Consider the following 18,793-nt stretch of genomic DNA (forward strand, 5'->3'; position numbering starts at 1 on the left):
TTTATGTTTCTCATTTTCACAACCCCTTTGTCAGACGAAAAGGAAGGCCGGCAAGGTCATTAGCCTCTAGATCGGAGGTTAGAAGCTTCCGATCTGGAGGCCAGCGACCTCATCGACCTCCCTTTTAATTCGGCTAGGGGGCTGCGAAAGTGAGAGAGAAAGTGAGAGGGTAGAGAAAGAGAAAGAGAGAGAGAGAGAAAGAGGAGGTGCGCCGGTGACGTTCGGCGGTTGTGTGCAAGGTGGGTTGGGTATTGGGTATTTTTTTAAAAAAAATTATGTGGAAGGGAGGTTATTTGGAAATTTGGAGGGTGTTTAATAAGAAATTTAAAAAATGAAAAAGTAATATAAGGTGTGTAATGAGAGAAAAAATTGTGTGCATATAACAGCTCTCTTAAGATTTAAAGTTGAAATTAAGAGGATGTCTTTTTTCTTTGTTGCCGTAACAGTTTAACAGGTAACAAACACCATAACAAACACTCGCAAGAATTAATCTTTTAGTTACATTAGAGAAAAACGAATAACGCAACATAGCATAATTCTAACTCATTATCACATATTCACATCTACTCTTATCAATTGCACTAACCCCAAAAACTTCTCGTGAGGATCTTTAATGAAGCCTAAGTCGTTTATTGCAATTACTAACCACAAAGGCGAATTAACCGAACTGCCCTACTATTTTATAATTTTTTAATGGCATGGCAATTTCTCATTGGTAGAGTATTTTTTGGTCTTTCCACTATTAGATGTACGTGTATCATAAGACACAAAACTTAAGATAAAGATGGACTATGCCCCCACAATTGTATTCTAAACTCCAAGTAAAACTCATTATATTCTTTTGTTTAATTTCCTAACTCACATAATTCAAGCCACTTGAGACAAAGTTGGTCTTCAAATTTCAGGAATTGAAACAAACCATGAAAATGTTGTTCTCAACATTTTCATTTTATGTACATTTACATGAATAAGTTGTTGGGGGTGGAGTTTATATATAGGTGAACTTCTTTAAATTGAGTTATTCTCATTTTTGGATTGAAACTTTTAAGAAAAATGTTATATTAATTAGACCGAGCATAATATATAGAGGGTACGTTGTTGGTCTTGAACATGTAGGATGGTTGCCTCGCTTGGCTCTTTCCACTATATAAGTGATACGCGGTGGAAGGAGTTAGGTTTCAAACTTAGTATTTAGAGTTTTGATACCCTATGATACCCTACTACATAATTAATGGACACAAAAAGTGAATTGCTACAATTTTTCTTATCTTATAACGAAAGTATTATCCTATGTTATAGATTTGGATTGGAAATTTGACATGATTAAATCACAGGTTCAACACTGCTTTGCTATAATTTTGTTGGCTCAGGATCTGCAGCATTAACTGCCAGAGAGCCTTACTAACAAACGGTGGTGGCGCCAGAATTTGAATGCCTTCAAAAGGAAGGAGTCTGCAACGCTGATTAGCAAAATGATGAGAGAGAGAGAGAGAGAGAGAGAGAGAGAGAGAGAGAGATTTTGCATGAAAAACAGCAAAAGTAAGGAAAGCATGAATCCTTAAATATACTATTTGGAACAAATTTTCAAATTTTGGTGGTGCCAAAAAGAGCATTAAGCATTTGAATGTAGTCCCTTTCTTTTAATAGAGCACCCCTTAAATCAAAGGAAACTTTCATGCACCCTTTTCCTATAGCTTTGCAAAAGGGCCTTCCAATCTTTGCTTTTGGAAAAAAAAAGAAACAACAATGGTCCCCATAATTTCTTCAAAAGCCCCCAATTTCACACACAAATCTTCAAAGTAACCTTGAATTTCTTATTTCCTTGAGGCCCAATGATGGAATTGGTGGGGCAGTGAAAAGACACTGCCATTCTTTAAAGAGTTCGTTTAATCAGTCTTTCTGACTCTACAAAGCAAATGGAGTACTACACAAGTCATGTGATCATTTACCCACAAAAATGAGAAAAATTTGATAGTGCAGTCATATTACGTTATCATGTTGATATGATGAATTCAATTATTTAAAAAAATCGTAGTTTTATTTTAATAAAATAAAAAATAAAAAATTTCTTTTTACTTTGTCAATGCATGGTATAATTTTATTTTACATTTTCAAAGTGTGTATTGATGACATGGTATAACTGCCGAACTCAAGTTTTTCTCCAAAAACAATGGTTGAAGATGAAGATGAGTAGCAGTAAATTCTATGCATTTATAGCCCCTACCAATTATACCATTAGTAGTGTCACTAGTAGATGGTTGGCCATGTTACCTTGTATGGTTGTTTGCTTTCAATCTGTATATGTGCAGTGAATTTTGTAGCCTATATGTTATAAGATAGCAAGCTTCAATCAAGAGTTTGAGAGGATGATGCATTGCTTAACCTATTTCAAGTGGTCGGAAGTTGTTCTCACAATCTCACCTACCTAAATTAATGTTTCAAGCGAAGAATAAGAAGTGTGATTTAACACATGAGCCTTGCTCTACCATTCAATTGAAGTAGTTTACATGTCCATTAATTAATGTGGAGGGCCCTCTATTTGAATGAGCTTGCTTGACTCAAGGGACATGTCTGTATACCAAATTACCAATAATTAATTAAACCTCTTTTAGCTAGCAAATGAAAGATGCCCTTAATTTATTGTTATAAACTTATAAATAGCAGCAGAATGCATTATATCAAGAACAGGATCTTTATATGAGAAATAACTGTTGTAAGAATAGAAGAAACCAATTCATTTATCAGTACCCTCAAAAGCCTAAGGTTATAAAAAAAGAATAGAGAAACATTAAATTGGGTAATGCATATGACCTAATATATTTAAATAAAATCGACTAGTTATGATTTGTTTAGATTCCCAATCTAATAACAAAATATATCATATAATGGGACTGTCTAATATTTATAATGATTTATTTAAAGGAGTGCATTAAGGAAACTAAAAGTGTTTCTTGGTGATATTCATGCGCCAGTGACATGTAAGAGATGATCAGTCAGAGATGACTATCCAAGCACCAGTGCAGTCCAAGGAGATGACCACGCAAGCCACATATTGAGTGGTCAAATTTTTGACATCATGATTCATGAGTTTCACCGATTTGGTATTGCTGTGAGAAAAACAGTTGTGAAGTAAAGTCAGCTGTAAAATAAAGCAGTTAAATATTTGGTAAACCATATTTTCAAAAGTGCTGTGAGTGTATAAAACAGTATCAAAGTGTTTGGTAAATGTTAATGTAAAAGTGCTATGACTGTATATAATTACTAAAATAAATATGATGCTGAAAATGTCTTTCACTTATTTATTTGGTAAAAATAAAATTTTTTTTATTTGTTTTTGAAATTTTTTGCTACAAATTTTTATTAGCATTAATTTTTTTTAAAACAAAATTATTAAATAAATATGCCTATTATTTTTTTATATATATTATAATTTTAATCATACAAATAAAATGTCATAATTAATTATTACAATATAAAATATAACTAATAATGGACATATTTTTTTAATTTAAAATAAACAAATAAAAATTATAGAAATCAATAAGGATATTATAAGTAAAATAAAATATTTATTATTATTGTGATTCACTAAAGCTTTCAAAATCACCTTGAAATCTGTTTTTTGTTTTTGTTATAAAGAGTTGAGAATTGTGAAAAAAAATAATTTTTAATTTTTTAACCAAACACTCAAATTGTTGTAAGTGATTGAAAATTGTCGTCTACAATAATTTTTGAATCCTCTACTGCAATCCCAAACGGGACCTCGATGTTGTTGGCATATATAAAGTGATGTGTTTTATGTGGCCTGTTTAGTTCTAAAAGGGGCGGGGCCTTAGGGAAAGAAGAAAGTATATATTCTTAGTTTGATGCAAAATTTCATCACTAAAGCTCCATGAATAGTATTAGAGAACCCATAGAGAGAGAGAGAGAGAGAGAGAGAGAGAGAGAGAGAGAGAGAGAGAGAGAGGACCCTGCTAGCTAGGTGCTCCACCACCGCAGGCCTTATAGGGCACTACACTAGCTAGGCAGCTTTTTATCTTTGCTTTCCCGGCCACGTACATGATCATCTCTTTGCTTGACTAAGACAGGTGAGGGGTGATCAGTTCAAAAGCTTTAAAGTTTAGAGCAACTAGTCATGAATATTGCATGCATTTATGAGCATATAATTAAATGTACGTAATATTAACTTATAATAGAATAAAGTTCAGTTGCTTACCCAGAAATTCACATGAACTGTTGGCAATACATCAATTTTGCTTCCAACAGTACAACGTCTCTCAGTCAATCACAGGTCGATCTTACAAGCAATTCTCGTGACCCAGTTATGTGCATAACATAGGCCAAGATCAGATCCTTATTCTCTTGTTAAACAATTTGACATGTTAAAAGTTAAAACTGTCAATATAGAGTCTATAGACCATTGATCAAACTGTGATAAAAAAAATTTACGACAGCCGTGAGGTTAGTCAACTTTAAACCCCAGACCTTCACTTATCTCTGGGTTGCCTTTACCATTGAGAACACAGCGCAAAAAGCTAAAGATATAGGTAGATGGGTCATCTTTCTTGACATGTGCTACAAGAAGCACATACAGAGACTGACGCTGCGGGAGTTTAGGCCACAAGTTTAAAGCATTACGAAACGATAAAAATGACTTGTGGCTTTTGAATAGACTAGCAAATTAATGGATGACTTGTAGCTTTTCAAATCATATATCAGTCAAAGCAATCATACATTGAGGTGAGACCACCAAAGGAACACAAAATGACAAAGAAAATATAATTTGTAATATACACAAATATTCCAATTTTGATCATTAATTGCAGTTGCAAGAAACCCTGTGTCCATTGTACAACAGAGGCTCCGGTAAATTCACTTGGTTGACAAACTCACAAGCCACCAGAGGGATATTTCGAGATCATGAAGATTGAAGACTATTTGAAGAATTATAGCTACCGTTCGAAATCTGGTGACACCTGACCAGATTTGTACAAAATACTGAAAAGGAATGTCACCTTCCAAATGGAAATGACATCAAATCAATATTTCAGCTTTTAGCAATGCGAAAACCCACCTACATTGAAGTGAAGCTTCCAGTTCTGCATCCTGATTCCTGCACTCACACAAAATCACGACTACAGTTGATTTAGCAAATCGTGCTTCTTCATGAACATGTCAACTTTAACAAAGATTTTTTTTTTTTTTTTGGGGGTACCTTATCGAAACAAAAATAGGAATAGATTTGTTCGTGCAAATATAGCAACTTCATAGATTCTTGGAGCGTTCTTCAGATGATCTGTAAATACGAAACGCAGCAAAACACATTGTGGCATTCCCTATAACTGTCAGGGCTGCTTGAAGAGCCACCAATACCTACAACTCATGGAGGAGCACCAAAGTCACTGTAGATATTTTGTCTTGAAACTCAATTCCTGTTGTAATTGAAGGGACAAATTCATAACCATCTAGCTATTAGCAGTTGCAGGTTATGATCAATGATATGTTCTATGTTTCAATTACTTCATTTCCCTTCCCCTTAAACAAATCTGATTTCATAAAACATAGAGAAAACAACACCCTTCTTACCTCAAGAGACTCGGAGTTATAAAAGAAATGCCATGTACATGCACACATTGCTCCACCAAGCAGGGGAACCTACAGCAATCAATTACATCATCAAATTTAATGATGCAGTAGAAATTTGAATAATAGTAAAACCACCAAGCAGGCTGTACATAAAGCTCCTCAATCACTCCCCCCCCCCCCCCTCCTTTCCCAAGGGCTATATGCTGACTTGGAAACCTAAATTTTCGACTTATGACGAAACCATAGTCCACAAGATTTAGACCCTAACCCTTTTGAATTGTAAAGGCAGTTAAATGGATATGAACTACCAACTTAACCACTTAAGTTGTAAGCTTGTTAGTGCCATTATATTCCAACTTTCAAGTTAACCAAAATAAGAAAGTCAAAGATTATATCTGATTAAGTCATGCTAGCTTTGAAGATTACAAGGAAATAAATATTTAACAGAGATGTACCATGGTAAAGAAATCCACCAATACATGGTAACTCATCTTTGGCATTGTAGAGGGCTAGCCTCTATTTGGATTGTGTGGTTGGACAGGAATAGAAGGATCTTATTTGGAATAGAATAAGATTTCGAGCCTCTCTTTAGGCATTGTTGTCCAAAGACTTTAGGGACATTCCTTCCACCGTTATTCTTCTTAATTTGGGGAGGGGGGTAGTTTAACATTGATGGTTGGTTTCTAGTCTTGGGTTTGTAGTTGGTTTTCCCTAGGTGCTATGTTTGTAGTCTTTAGGTGCACTGCTTGTCCATCTCCTTTTGTACATCATTTTTTTTGCAATGAATTTCTTGTTTCCTATCAAAGGGGTAAAAAAAAAGACAAAAAGCGTTGGTTCAAATTACGAGAAAATATGTGTATGGCCATGGAAATAAGAAAGAAAAGGATATGCGAGAAATGGTGGTTTGAACAACCAGTACTCTAATGAGAAAAGCAGATCACACGAATTAAATTTCTATCCGTATGCAGGCATGCAGATACGCACACAGAGGGAATATGAATGTCCTACGTAATTTCATTGTGATTTGCATTTCAATTGAAGGTCTCCCCAATTCGATTCTCTGAGCAATTGGACCAAATTTTAGTTGTTTAGTATGATTATATGATTTTAGCAAAAGCACAACTACTGGAAACAAATGGGAAGAATCACCTATCAACCATTTCATTATACTTCAACATTGTGTTTAACACCTAAAAAGCACTTCAATGAGGTAATAAGTGCCCCATCATTCATGATAAATAATTTTAACAGAGACAACTCTTCTCTTTTGTTTGATTATTCAACCATTTATCATCCAAATAGCCATATCAAATCAGAATTCCATTGCAAGAATTTGTAAGACTAAAAGAATCTAACTCACCATACCCCAAGACAGCCCTTTCCAAGATTCAAACCCAGACTTCTCCCCATACTGCCACACCAAAGCCATTGCTGTAATCCTTAGAACAAAACATTTACAATTAACAAAGCAACCATTTTTTTTGGTCAGTAATAAAATTTAACGCCAAAAGAAATGCAAAACGAAAACATAAACTATGAAAGTTAAAGAAAATTCACAAAACCCAAATACAAAAAAACCAGAATATGAGATAAATGCTCACCATTCAACGACACTAGAAACGTGTACGGCCCAGGTGGGCAACGAGAGGGCATTGGAGGGCTCACTAAGCTGCAGAGAATTCGACGACAGTAGCTCAGCAGCTGAGGCAGGTCCCATAAGGGTCAGGGTCAGGGTCAGACCCGCTCCGAGTAGACCCAACATGTTTTTTGGATAATGGTGGGTACCATATTGTCTTAGGGACTTTGGGGGTCGATTTTGAGCAGTTGGATATGTACGGAACGTTGGAGGGGAAGGGGGTTTGGGAGGAAAAGGTGGTTTTGGGAGGTACAGTAAGGAATTCATTGCCATGGTCGTTGGGTTTCGTTTGAAGATTTTCACTGTGAGCTTTGAGAAGAAGGTAGTTGGAAAATGAGGGTACAAAGGAAATTTTCTTGAAGATTGAAGGTCTTTCTGGTAACACGCTTTGGATAAGGCAGCATGGTGCTCCAATTTTGTCCCATCCATGAGCTCAAATGCTCAATACACTCTTTTCCCTAAAATTTTCTTAATAATTATAGTACTTTTGTAGGTGACTATAACACTACCAATTTTTTACTTTCAAAATAGTTGTAGAGTGGGAGTATATCCCACACTAAAAAATAAAAAATTATACATGCTTCAAGTGAGTAATATTGATTGTATTCTTTATTTTTTACTTTCAAAATCATTGTAGAGTGTGAAGGAACAAAGTACCATACATGTTCATGGTGAGCAATGTTGGTTGTGTTCTACAACTTGACAACTTGTAACTTTCGAAACAATTGTAGAGTGAGTGTTCCCCCCTTCAAGAAACAAAATACATGTATGTTCCAGGTAAACAATTTTGATTATATTATACAATTTTTGACTTTCAAAACGGTTGCAGCAGAATGTGTGAGTATTCCCCACACTAAGAAACAAAATACCCTGCATGTTTCAAGTGAGTAATGTTGATTGTATTCTACAACTTTTAACGTTCAAAACAATTGTAGAGTGAGTATTCCCCATGCCAAGAAACAAAATACCATACATGCATGTTTCAGGTAAGCAATGTTGGTTGTATTTAACAACGATTGACTTTCAAAACAAATGTAATTATGTAAAGTGTGAGTATTCCCCGGGCCAAGAAACAAAATACCATGCATGTGTTCAAGTGAGCAATGTTGGTTGTATTCTACAATTGTCGACTTTTAAAACAGTTGTAGTGTGAATATTGCTCGCAATAATAAACAAACCTTGCATTTTCCAAGTGAACCACGTTGGTGCGTTGTATTTTATGACTTCTGACTTACAAAACAACTATAAAGTATGAGTATTCCTCACACCAAGAAACAAAATACAACTTTTAACTTTCAAAACGAGCATTCGCAACGCCATGAGACAAAATACTATGCATGTTGTAGGTGAGCAATATTGGTTATATTCTACAACTTTCGACGTTGGAAACAGTTGTAGAATGTAAACATTCCCTATACTAAAAAACAAAATAAACATGCATGTTCTAAGTGAGCAATGTTAGTTGCATTCTATGTATTACACTCAAATTATAACAATATACACTCATTAAACATATATACTCATTAATCGATTATGAGCTGAAGGGTACATGAATTTACAGATAAAGCTTTACCCTTTTTATAAGATAGTACTGGGTATGGGCTCCATGTTGCATAGATTAAGGTTTATTGAAATTGGGTTAATGTCCTCTCACCGGTCCATATTGTTTAATGTGCAGGGCATGGACTTTGTGCCTCCAAGTGGGATTTCCACATAAAGCATCCAATATATCGAAGTAAAAAAGAAAAGAATAGAAAATAAAATAAAAACATCTACCGAGACAACAATGAAATTTTTTTCAGTATAATTGAAATGATTACAAAATTTAATCTAATAATACAAGAACATATTCGATGTATTCAAAGTGTTGAAATTCATAATTAATACATTAGACATAATGTACAAAATGAGTGGAACAAATTTTGGCACTTGAAATTTAAAGTACAAATATTATTAACTTGAAACAACCAAAATATTTTCCAATTAACCTACGCAAGCCATCTCTTGTTCTGGTCAAGATATGCAAGCCATCAAGAAGCACAGAGCCAACTTAAAACAATTTCAGATCTGTTTCGTTATAGTTGTTCTTTCCTTTTGGCCCAAACCATGACAAGGGAGAAGCCCATCAAAGACATGATTACAGTCTGTAGATCACAGTAAAAAACAGTGAATATGTGTGTCAAGAAAACACACATTGTAATCATAATATACACATACACCCTGGTGCAAGAAAACACATAATGTAGCACCATTTAAAAAAACAAAAAAGTGAAAGACAAAATGTGTTCTTATTCCAACAAAGAATATGTAAATTTGAAATACATTTTGGAGGGCTATAAATGTTTTGCTAGAGATACTATAAAAGCATGCACCATGCTCTTAAAAATCAGTTAAGACTTCGAAATAATGATCTCCTCAAACCAATAATGAGTTCCAAGTCATTCATCCCATAAATAACTGAGTTATTTTGGATGTCCCTCTCCCACATCAGTTGGGTGGTGTATTTGGAACTCTCTATAGAGGCCCTTCCACTGGTTTGAAAACTAGAGTACTCTTTCTGGTGTAGTGTGTTTATTAAGCATCAAAGATAATTTAAAAATAACTATAATAATAATATGTTGCAGATGTCCTACAGAGTGCATTTGGAGTTCTTTAAAAAGGCTCATGGACAGCTCTAAAAGTCAGAATACTCATTTTAGAGTATCATGGTGGATTAAGCCTTAATGACACTATAAAAATGTGAATTATTTGGACTCTATAGAGTAGTGACAGCACAAAGAAAGAAAATATCTGGAGCCACAAGTAATGGTCAGGACTTAGTGCTGAAGCCAAGGTAGTGCTCGCAGAAGAACCCCTTCTGCTTGATGTAAGATAAGTGACATGATTTGAATTGGTGAAAAAAGAGAACAAATTGGTATATAAACCAGGACATTGACTCACAGAGATTGCCGGAGGCACTCCAACGAGTGGATCTTGGAAAAATCTGTTTGCAAGGGCCAGGGCCAGAAGACTGCTTTGCATTCCTGCAAACGTGAATAATTAGTTAGTGTCATAAATTCTTAAACACATTTTGTACTGACAAGGGACAAAGGTGGAACCTGTCTCATAGGATAGTGTTCTTTGTAGTGCTTTGACATCAGGTGCCTTATGAAAGACCAAACCAGTAAGAAAATACCCAGCTATGAAAGCTGTCAAATGAAATGTGATAATGAGCAACAAAATGGTTAGACCAAAAGGAGACATAACAGAATCAATGTTAATGGCAAGTGGCGCTCCAACACAGCAAGCTGTCACAAATACTGATAGTGGAGGTAAAAATGGCCGGATAGCATCACATACTTGGGGAAGAAACCTGAAGGCGCAATTATACAAGACACGTCAGAATCTCTCTTACCGAACATTGTGTTAAAAATATATTATTCAGAGTTGGTGTATCACCGATTCAAAAGCAAGCCTGCAGCAACTGGTGTAACTACAATCTGCAGAATGCTGGATACCATTCCCTTTACATCAACAGGCAGTCTCTTTCCAATGAGCAAGAGCGATAAGAGTGGTGTGATGAATACTGCAGTAGCAGTAGACAATGATGTCATGACAATGCTGAGAGGGGCCATTGGAGGGTCCGTCAGAAAAGTCGCATAATTTGATAGCTGGGCACCACTAACACAAGATACCAACATAATTCCAGCACCTGATCCACAGATTCAAGAAAAGTTAGTACGTCCACACCATTGTTTTGACAATGAGGCAGGCTGAACTCACCTACTGAAGTTGGAAGACCAAATATTGACACTGAGATAATGCCAAAAATATATCCAAGAAGAGGCTTGACAACATATTGGCCAATATAACCAGCAACAATTGCTGTTGGTCTCTTGAAAGCTTCAAGGAAATCCTTTTCACTGGAATTAACCCCAACTGCAAACATCAAAAACCCTAATGCAGGCGCATAGTACCTGGAAGCATATTACAAGAATATAATAATAAGCATAATTTTGAACAAAATTTCACTCTTTAATGAATACAGACAATTACTTTCACATCAAGGTAGTCAAATGTAAACTTTCCATTCCCTAATAGCTGCACCAGAATACTTCACACAGCAGGAAATAAAATCTAGGCTAATATACACTCTTCACCCCTATAATTTGCAAAATGTTTCAATTTGGTCTTCGTGTTTCTGATTTGAACATTGTCACCCCCGTAGTTTCAAAATTATCCCAATTTGATCCCTCTGACAGCCTCTGTCCATGTTCTAAAAGTACAAAAGCATTATCCAATGAATTACAACTGATTTAGAAACTCAAAAGCATCCTCCACATGTTAGACAGTATAGAGAATAGACATTTCTTCTTTCCTCTTCATTCACTTATGCCCTTAAAAATTATATCATAATAAATATGTATCCACAATGAATACAACAAAGTAACAAACAATATTTAAAAGATTACAACTTCAAGGAAGAATGGGATACTATGGCACTAACTATCAGAAATACGCTTTTCTTATTTTTCACCTTTTTTTTTTGTTGAAGGCAACTTCATTGATTTTTTTTTTTGTCTGATTTTATTAAAGAGGCCTTTTAACAGAGAGGAGAAAAAAAAAAAAAAAAAAGGTAAAAAAGTACGTACATCACTAAAAAAAATTCACTTCTAGTAGCATATCTATTCACCACCACCCAAATAAAAAGTATGCAACATATTGGGATAAGAGGGGGTTCTTTGATATGGGCATTATAAAAGCTCTTTTAAAGCATTACTTAAACAACTATGTCTCTAGTGTATAAACTCTTCTCATGTAAATCACTTAAGCAAGTATATTCAACCAAAGTCCATTGTTAACCACAGTTGTGTTAGAACTCAAATGTCAATCTTCCTTGGAAGTAGCTCACTTGCTCTATAATGGAATAGTGCAAGCAAATATGCAATTGTTGACCAACTAATTCAGCTAAACAAGGTTCGAGAACCTGTTGGTAAACCATGTGAAAGAAGGTGGAAAGACAAGAGCCAACAGCGTACTAGCAAGGGTTACATGTGGCAGAAAAGAATTTGACTTCTTCAGGATCTCCACAATAGAAACCTTGTTTTGTTGAGGGATCTGAAACAAGACATATCATAACTACAATCAATGTGGCACAAATTCACTTTTCAAATACCTTATAAAAATGAACATTCAACACTATTATGGGGGGTAAATAAGCCAAGCCAAGCCGAGCTGAGGTTTAGGTTGGTTAGGCTCCACTCGCCAGGTTTTTTTTTGAGCTTGGGCCAAACACAAGCCTGAATCTCAAGCTCAACCCTCTAGAAAACCAGGGAGCCTTAAAATAATAATAAAAAAAAACAAATATTAGTACCTAAAATTAAACTTATAGATTCAAAGTTATACTATTAAACAATAAACCATGAAACAATTAAATGTGTAAACTCACGAGCTCACGAGCCAAGCCCGAGCAAACTCAGGCTCTGCCTCGTTTAGCAAACAATCCCAAAGTTAGGCTCGAGCCAAAGCTAAGCCGTTAGTGCGGCTTGTGCGCAGCTCAACTTATTTGCATCCTCTTAACATAGGAGTAAAACTTATATGCAACATGTGTATATACTCATAGTTTGTCCCTGGTCTCATTCAGAGTAAAAAATTTTAATTTATAGTTTTACTCAGTTATCTTGTCTTTTTATTTTTTCCAAACTATTTTCATGGAAACAAACAAAGCCTCCATAACATTTCTAACTTTTCCACCCATTATTCCCCTCACTCATTTACATTTACTTTTTCAATAACCTTCTCTATATTTATTGAGTCCATTAACTTTAAGGTACTCACAACCCAAAAAGTTAACCAAAAGCACCCAATTTCACAAATTTAATTTGAAGGTAACATCAACCCACCCAAAACCATAAATTTAATTTTTCAGGTAACATAAACCCACCCACAACCCAAAACAGCTTCAGCACTATACAAACAAATTTAATCGTAAAAAGTTTCAGTTTTCACATGCAATTTCAATTTTCACTGCAGTTTCAGTTTTCTACTCGCAGTTTCAATTATGGAGAACACTCTTATAAAGTCGCAGTTTTAGTTGTCTGACACAGTTAACAAACTCAAAAAGTCGCAGTTTCAGTTTGCATTTTTATTTTGCAATTTTAGTTCATAATTTCAAATTTTTCTAGATCTGAGTTCTAGATCTTTTGACCAAAATAATAATAATAAGAGTTCCAAATCTACGAAGAAGAAGAACAAGAAGATGATGAAGAGGAAATGGAAAAGAGACATAGCGAGGAGAGAGAGAGAGAGACAAGAGGAAAGAGAGACAAAAAAAAAAAAATACAATGGCAATTGACCATATTTCAAAATAACTCAGCTGGCATCGGCTCTTGCAATGCAACTGATAGTTACCTTATTATTAAATAAAATTAATTGGTACTAGAGATTAAATAGGATGCATAACATGCACCCTATAGTAATTAATTCTTTTATTTAAGGACGTAAGAACTACGAAGTAATAAATATCCTTGTCAATGACCAAATAATGTAAGAAATGTTAAATATATCTCTATTATTTTAAATCATTTTAACAATAGCGTCTATTTGGTCTATTTCCCAGATACCGTACTGACTCTTCTACTATATCTTTACTCTTCTACTCTAACTCCATCACATTGCACAATGATACGATAATATAATTAAACAATAATATGATCTCTCGAGCATTACTTATAATTAAACTAACTGAGGTTGATTCTCAAAAAAAAAAAAATTGAGGTGCATGAAAAAATAAAAAAATAAAAGAAATCATAACTGAAAAATAAAAGGAAAAAGAAAAAATGGGCAAAAGAGAGCACCTGCGGTGTTTCAGATGCATGAAATTGACCGAGATCCGAATCGAAAGAAGCCGAGAACTTCTCCGGTACACACCTGCGTACTGCACACAGCAGCAAAAATGATGAGTCCAGATGAAGACATTTCAAATCAAATAAAGAGAAGAAGAAGTAAACGCTAAGAAATAAAGAAATGAATCGCATTCAGAGAAAATGCGCAGAAACTAACTCGGAGAAGCCGGCCGAGAACGAACGGAAAAGGCTAGAGACTCCGGGATTGGGAGATTTGGCGGCGGAATTGGTAGGCGATGAGTGCGCGGCAGAGAGAAGCGGGAGAGGTTTAGACGGTGGTGAATCTGCAACTGCTGGCTATTAGCAGGAGGAGCATGCGAAGCCATTTTGTGCCGAGCCTAAAGGGAGGGAGGGACAGTAAGTTGAAATTTGTAGTTACGACTTACGACTAAGAAACCATGTATTCCGCGCTAATTAGGCTTATCCCTCTTGTATATATATATATGTATGTCGGCGACTTCCGGTACGGATACACGTCAGCAATTTCCGGGTCGGACCATGTCAACCTTCTTCGATTTAAGTGCTGCAATATGCACAATAGTGTTATTTGCACACTCATTTTTAGGGGTGGACATTAAGATTAAAAATATCGAAATCATACCGTACTGTGTCATTTTGTATCGTTTGGTCCCATTTTGTTTTTCTGTTTTCAAATTCCGTACTGATCATGTACCGTACTGATCTCAAACGGAATGAAATCGGTCCTGGAAGTTTATTGTCGAGATGGTCATGTCTTGTACCCATTAATTAAAATTTATTTATTTCATTTAATGGACCCAAATAACACTAAGCTCAATTTATTTTTTAACTTGTTTTCATAGCCCAATAAGTAACACTAAGCCTAATTATTCCCAAGTAACACCATTGTCAGACAGCTGAATTGGACAAGCAAATAGGGAACATATGTGATAGGCTTTTGAACTCTTCTGTTTTCATAATCTTTGCTACTTATTTGGACACTCATTTATTCACAACTAATCAATGCATGTCCAGTATTTTGTGCAATTGTACACTGCAAAGCAGTCAACCAGTCAATTGAATTTTTTTTTTGGTCTGGGATCAGAATTGTACCAAACTCATACCGAACTAGTTTGGTACGGGACAAGATCCTACCATAATCCCTCAACTCTCATCTCATCACATACCAATCCCGAACTCAAATCATGACATGGGAACAAAATGAGGTAAGTCTCGTCCCCCTCCATCCCGTGCCCACCCCTACTCATTTCCTTTTCATTATACATTTATAGTAATTTTATACACAATTTTTATTTATTATGTACAATTACAATTTTAATTTAATATTAAATTATTATAAATGACAAATTTTATTTTAATGAAAAAAAAAAAACCTAAATCCCAGCCTACACATCTCAGCCAGTGAGCGGTGCCAACGGCCCAGCCCCAGTCCCACCAGCCACCGCCCCAGCTGGACATTGCCGGCAACCCCCTTGGGTAGCCCGCTCGCCCGCCCACCCGCCAGCCACCTCCCTCTCTCTTCGGGTCCCCTCCCTGCCAATTTTTATGTTAATGTGATACCTTTTTGCCTTTTTTCAAGTTTTAAGCAAATTTTTAGTTGTTAGGTTCATTGGCTTCTTTGTGAAGCTCATTATTATTCCGAATCAACAACGTCATCATTGGATCTGGTTAGGTAAGGTCCTCTAAACTTGTATTTGCCCAATGTATGTTGATGAATGGCTTTTGCAAACTAAACTCTCTCATATATAGTCTCATTTGGGCTTTACCATGATCTGTTTATAGGCTCTCATTTGCTAAGATGGATAGTTACGTGATAATATTTGCAATTATGCTTGTGTAGGCTCCCATGTTAACATAATAAAATGACCCGTAATCAGTGGCGGAACCAAACCAAACACATGACTGGCTGGGGCCGCAAGAATTCTGCTAAAAAAAAGTAATTAATGACTTATAGTTAAGTTAAGTTAATTTAATGACTTATAGTTATAGAAGTTAATTAAACCCCTTGCTTTTGAATAACTGCTAATTCATTTTAGTTAAGCTTATAGCCCAGTAGCTATAGAACTTAAGTTAATTAATGACTTAAAGTTATATAATACCTTTTACATTAAAAAATCAAACTCATTAAAATTTAAAATAAAAGGATCTGAAAAGTCAAAAAAGAATTTTAATATTAATTCCTTGACTAGGTTTATCTTTTTTTTTTAATATTAATAAAATTCTCTCGTATTGTTGAGAATTTTTTTTTTCAAATTTATCTATAAATATTTTATGTATATTTTTTTATTAGGAAAAAAATTGTCAAGAGATTTAGCCCGTCCGAATTTTAAATCTTGGTTTCACCTCTGCCTGTAGTCTAGAAATAGCTCTGTAGTTTTTCTTTTCCCATTTTTGAGTTATTAGTGGTTATTTGAGTGAGTGTATTTTATTATTTTAACATGGTCTAAGAGATTATGAGTATATAATTTATAGCTTTTTCGATGATACATAAGTATAACTGCAGCGCAAAGTCCAGTTACAGTGTAAAAGTGCAGCTGCCTACATTTACAATGGGTAACTGCAATTTAGAAGTGCAATTGCCGGTGAATGTAAAAGAGTCTTTACAAGTTGCAAAAAAAAAAAAATAATAATAATTGTGCAAGTTTTTAACTCTTTACAAGTCATGTATTTGTGACGGTGCCACACACTCATAACTAGGGTTGGCAATGGGTCGTGTTATGTCGGGTTCGTGTAGTGTCATTTCATGTTTGTATTAAATACTAGTCAACTATAATTCGATTTGTTTAATTAATCGTGTCAAATGACTCAATTTTAACCCAATTCGTTTATAATCGTGTTGTTTTCGAGTTGACCCATATATACCAGAACTTAAACATAATTTTTTGTATTTTTAAACCAAAGTAGTTATTTATGCATTATCTTTAAAATATAAAAAACATATTTAATCATAATATTAATAAAACCATATACAAATAAGTCATAATTCTACAATAGGTCATATAATACATATTAAAAAATGAGAAAAATTATTTATTTTCTTCATATAATACTAATTAAACGTGTTTAGTGTGTCACAATCGTGTTACACTATTTGACACTAACCTGACCTGTTTATTATTCTTGTTTAGTGAGTCGTGTCATATTCGTGTTTGTGTCAATAATGACCAACTAAAAACCGCTAACTTCATGTCGAGTTCGAGTCATGTTATTGTGTCGTGTCAAAATTTGCCACCCCAACTCATAACGAAACTACAAAAGGCATTGGCATAAAATTTACTCTATTATTTATTTTAAAGATCTGAAAGTAAATATATAATAATAAAATAATCTGTTGTGTCTAAAAACTTAAAATAACTGTAAAGCCTTATGTATGAACACTAGCCATCCATGGGCTTACGTGATATGGAAAAACAAAAACAAAAAAAGGCTTTTTTCAAGGCTTTTAGGACCTAGTGACCTACCCAGGACGAAAAAATGAAATGTGAAAATAAGACTGATGCGGTTGTTTGTTTCAATAAAAAAAAAAATCCTGATATACTTTTTTTTTGGCCTTTTATTTTTAGTTATACACTTATACTTTGTATATTACTAACCAAAATCAAGAACTAACTTGCACAAGTTTCTATTCCTATTGCAAAAGGAAATCATCACACTCCTTGCGTTAAAAGGGAAACTAATCATATCTATTCCTACTAGGACTAGTCCATCGATCCTCATTATAAATAGAGAATGTAAACAGCACCTCACACTCACTCACTCACACTAGTCTCTGAGAAAATTAAAGATGGAGACCTTGAGTTTCAACAACGACCACCAATACAGTATATTTGTGATGGCAGAGGATAGAGGGTACCCAGATGATCAAACCCTTTTGATTCCTCAAATTTCGATTAATTGGAATGTCATCAGAAGCTACAGTCCAGATACTGACATTGTCAAAAGACCGCAGATCATAGACCACAACACAAGGCACGAAGTTAAGCTTCCGAGTCATGAGCCATTGACATCCCATGACATATCCAATATGATATCTGGAATAAGTATCCCATTCCCTTTACATAGGCTGCGCTGGAAGAAGCGTTTCAAAACCAACACAGAGCCATTAGAGATCAGCTTTGATGATATGGTGAACCAAATAATGTGTGTAGCGAATGGCATGGTTCATAAGGCTTCTCTCTCGAGACGAAAGAAGTTGGACATGCTTGTCACGGTTGAGAAACAGATTAAACTTCCACGCCGAGAATATGAAGCAATGGTTCGGGCCATGAAAGAGGAGGAGATGTTACATAGTCTTAATGCTATGCATTCCCGTATGAGTAGTTATAATAATAGTCCTAATTTGGTATTTAGATGTTTGGATGAAATGACAAGTAGTGCTGCAGCTGCAGGCTTGAATGTTTCTCGAGAAAATGTGATGGGATATGCAATGGAACAGGTTATGAGGGAGTCATCAGATGGAACAGAGTTCAAATCAAAGCCTGCAACAAAAGCATCAGTTGAGGCTTTGAAGAAGTTGACAGTTGGGGGACATGGTGGTTCTAGTAGTGCTAGTGAGATGTGTTCAGTTTGCAGGGAAGATATGTTGAGTGGGTCACAAGTCACTTGCTTGCCATGCTCTCATATGTTTCATGAAGGCTGCATTGTAGAATGGTTCAACTGGGGTCATCTGTGCCCTGTCTGTAGGTTCAAGTTGCCAACTGATGATTGA

At 35.1% G+C, this 18,793-nt stretch overlaps 3 protein-coding genes across 5 annotated transcripts; 1 reads left to right on the top strand and 2 right to left on the bottom strand.

Annotated features, from left to right (window-relative positions):
• Positions 1-4,685: 4,685 nt before the first annotated feature.
• LOC147273895 (YCF49-like protein) lies at positions 4,686-7,621 on the bottom strand. 3 transcript variants are annotated; one of them, XM_086227547.1, is made up of 5 exons: positions 7,188-7,620; positions 6,947-7,025; positions 5,587-5,655; positions 5,216-5,373; positions 4,686-5,135 (listed from the first exon to the last, which is right to left on the bottom strand). In XM_086227547.1, the coding sequence occupies exons 1-4, from the start codon at positions 7,493-7,495 to the stop codon at positions 5,266-5,268; spliced, it is 564 nt and encodes a 187-aa protein (XP_086083673.1). In that variant the 5' UTR covers positions 7,496-7,620; the 3' UTR covers positions 4,686-5,135; positions 5,216-5,265. The 3 variants fall into 3 exon arrangements, with proteins under 3 accessions (XP_086083673.1, XP_086083672.1, XP_086083674.1); XM_086227546.1 differs by having other exon boundaries at positions 4,686-5,113; positions 7,188-7,619; XM_086227548.1 differs by lacking the exon at positions 4,686-5,135 and having other exon boundaries at positions 5,306-5,432; positions 7,188-7,621.
• A 1,374-nt stretch (positions 7,622-8,995) lies between these two features.
• LOC147273896 (Sodium Bile acid symporter family) lies at positions 8,996-14,489 on the bottom strand. Its single transcript, XM_086227572.1, has 8 exons — positions 14,264-14,489; positions 14,059-14,138; positions 12,189-12,319; positions 10,985-11,178; positions 10,661-10,913; positions 10,321-10,574; positions 10,163-10,245; positions 8,996-9,366 (listed from the first exon to the last, which is right to left on the bottom strand). The coding sequence occupies exons 1-8, from the start codon at positions 14,430-14,432 to the stop codon at positions 9,298-9,300; spliced, it is 1,233 nt and encodes a 410-aa protein (XP_086083698.1). The 5' UTR covers positions 14,433-14,489; the 3' UTR covers positions 8,996-9,297.
• Positions 14,490-17,869: 3,380 nt separating this feature from the next.
• Positions 17,870-18,793, top strand: LOC147273897 (uncharacterized). Its single transcript, XM_086228280.1, has one exon. The coding sequence runs from the start codon at positions 17,870-17,872 to the stop codon at positions 18,791-18,793; it is 924 nt and encodes a 307-aa protein (XP_086084406.1).

This window comes from Dryas octopetala, chromosome 9, assembly GCF_963921425.1.
Source record: "Dryas octopetala chromosome 9, drDryOcto1.1, whole genome shotgun sequence".
Taxonomy (NCBI): domain Eukaryota; kingdom Viridiplantae; phylum Streptophyta; class Magnoliopsida; order Rosales; family Rosaceae; genus Dryas; species Dryas octopetala.

Excerpts from the sequence above, each read along its gene's own strand:
- LOC147273895 (XM_086227547.1), bottom strand. The coding sequence starts at position 7,495 with ATGGCAATGAATTCCTTACTGTACCTCCCAAAACCACCTTTTCCTCCC. Across the intron at positions 7,026-7,187 it reads GTTTCTAGTGTCGTTGAATG|GATTACAGCAATGGCTTTGG; the intron begins GTGAGCATTTAT and ends TTTTGTTCTAAG. Across the intron at positions 5,656-6,946 it reads AAGGGCTGTCTTGGGGTATG|GTTCCCCTGCTTGGTGGAGC; the intron begins GTGAGTTAGATT and ends TGATTGCTGTAG.
- LOC147273896 (XM_086227572.1), bottom strand. The coding sequence starts at position 14,432 with ATGGCTTCGCATGCTCCTCCTGCTAATAGCCAGCAGTTGCAGATTCAC. Across the intron at positions 12,320-14,058 it reads ATGCATCTGAAACACCGCAG|ATCCCTCAACAAAACAAGGT; the intron begins GTGCTCTCTTTT and ends GTCTTGTTTCAG. Across the intron at positions 10,914-10,984 it reads TGGTCTTCCAACTTCAGTAG|GTGCTGGAATTATGTTGGTA; the intron begins GTGAGTTCAGCC and ends TCTGTGGATCAG.
- LOC147273897 (XM_086228280.1), top strand. The coding sequence starts at position 17,870 with ATGGAGACCTTGAGTTTCAACAACGACCACCAATACAGTATATTTGTG.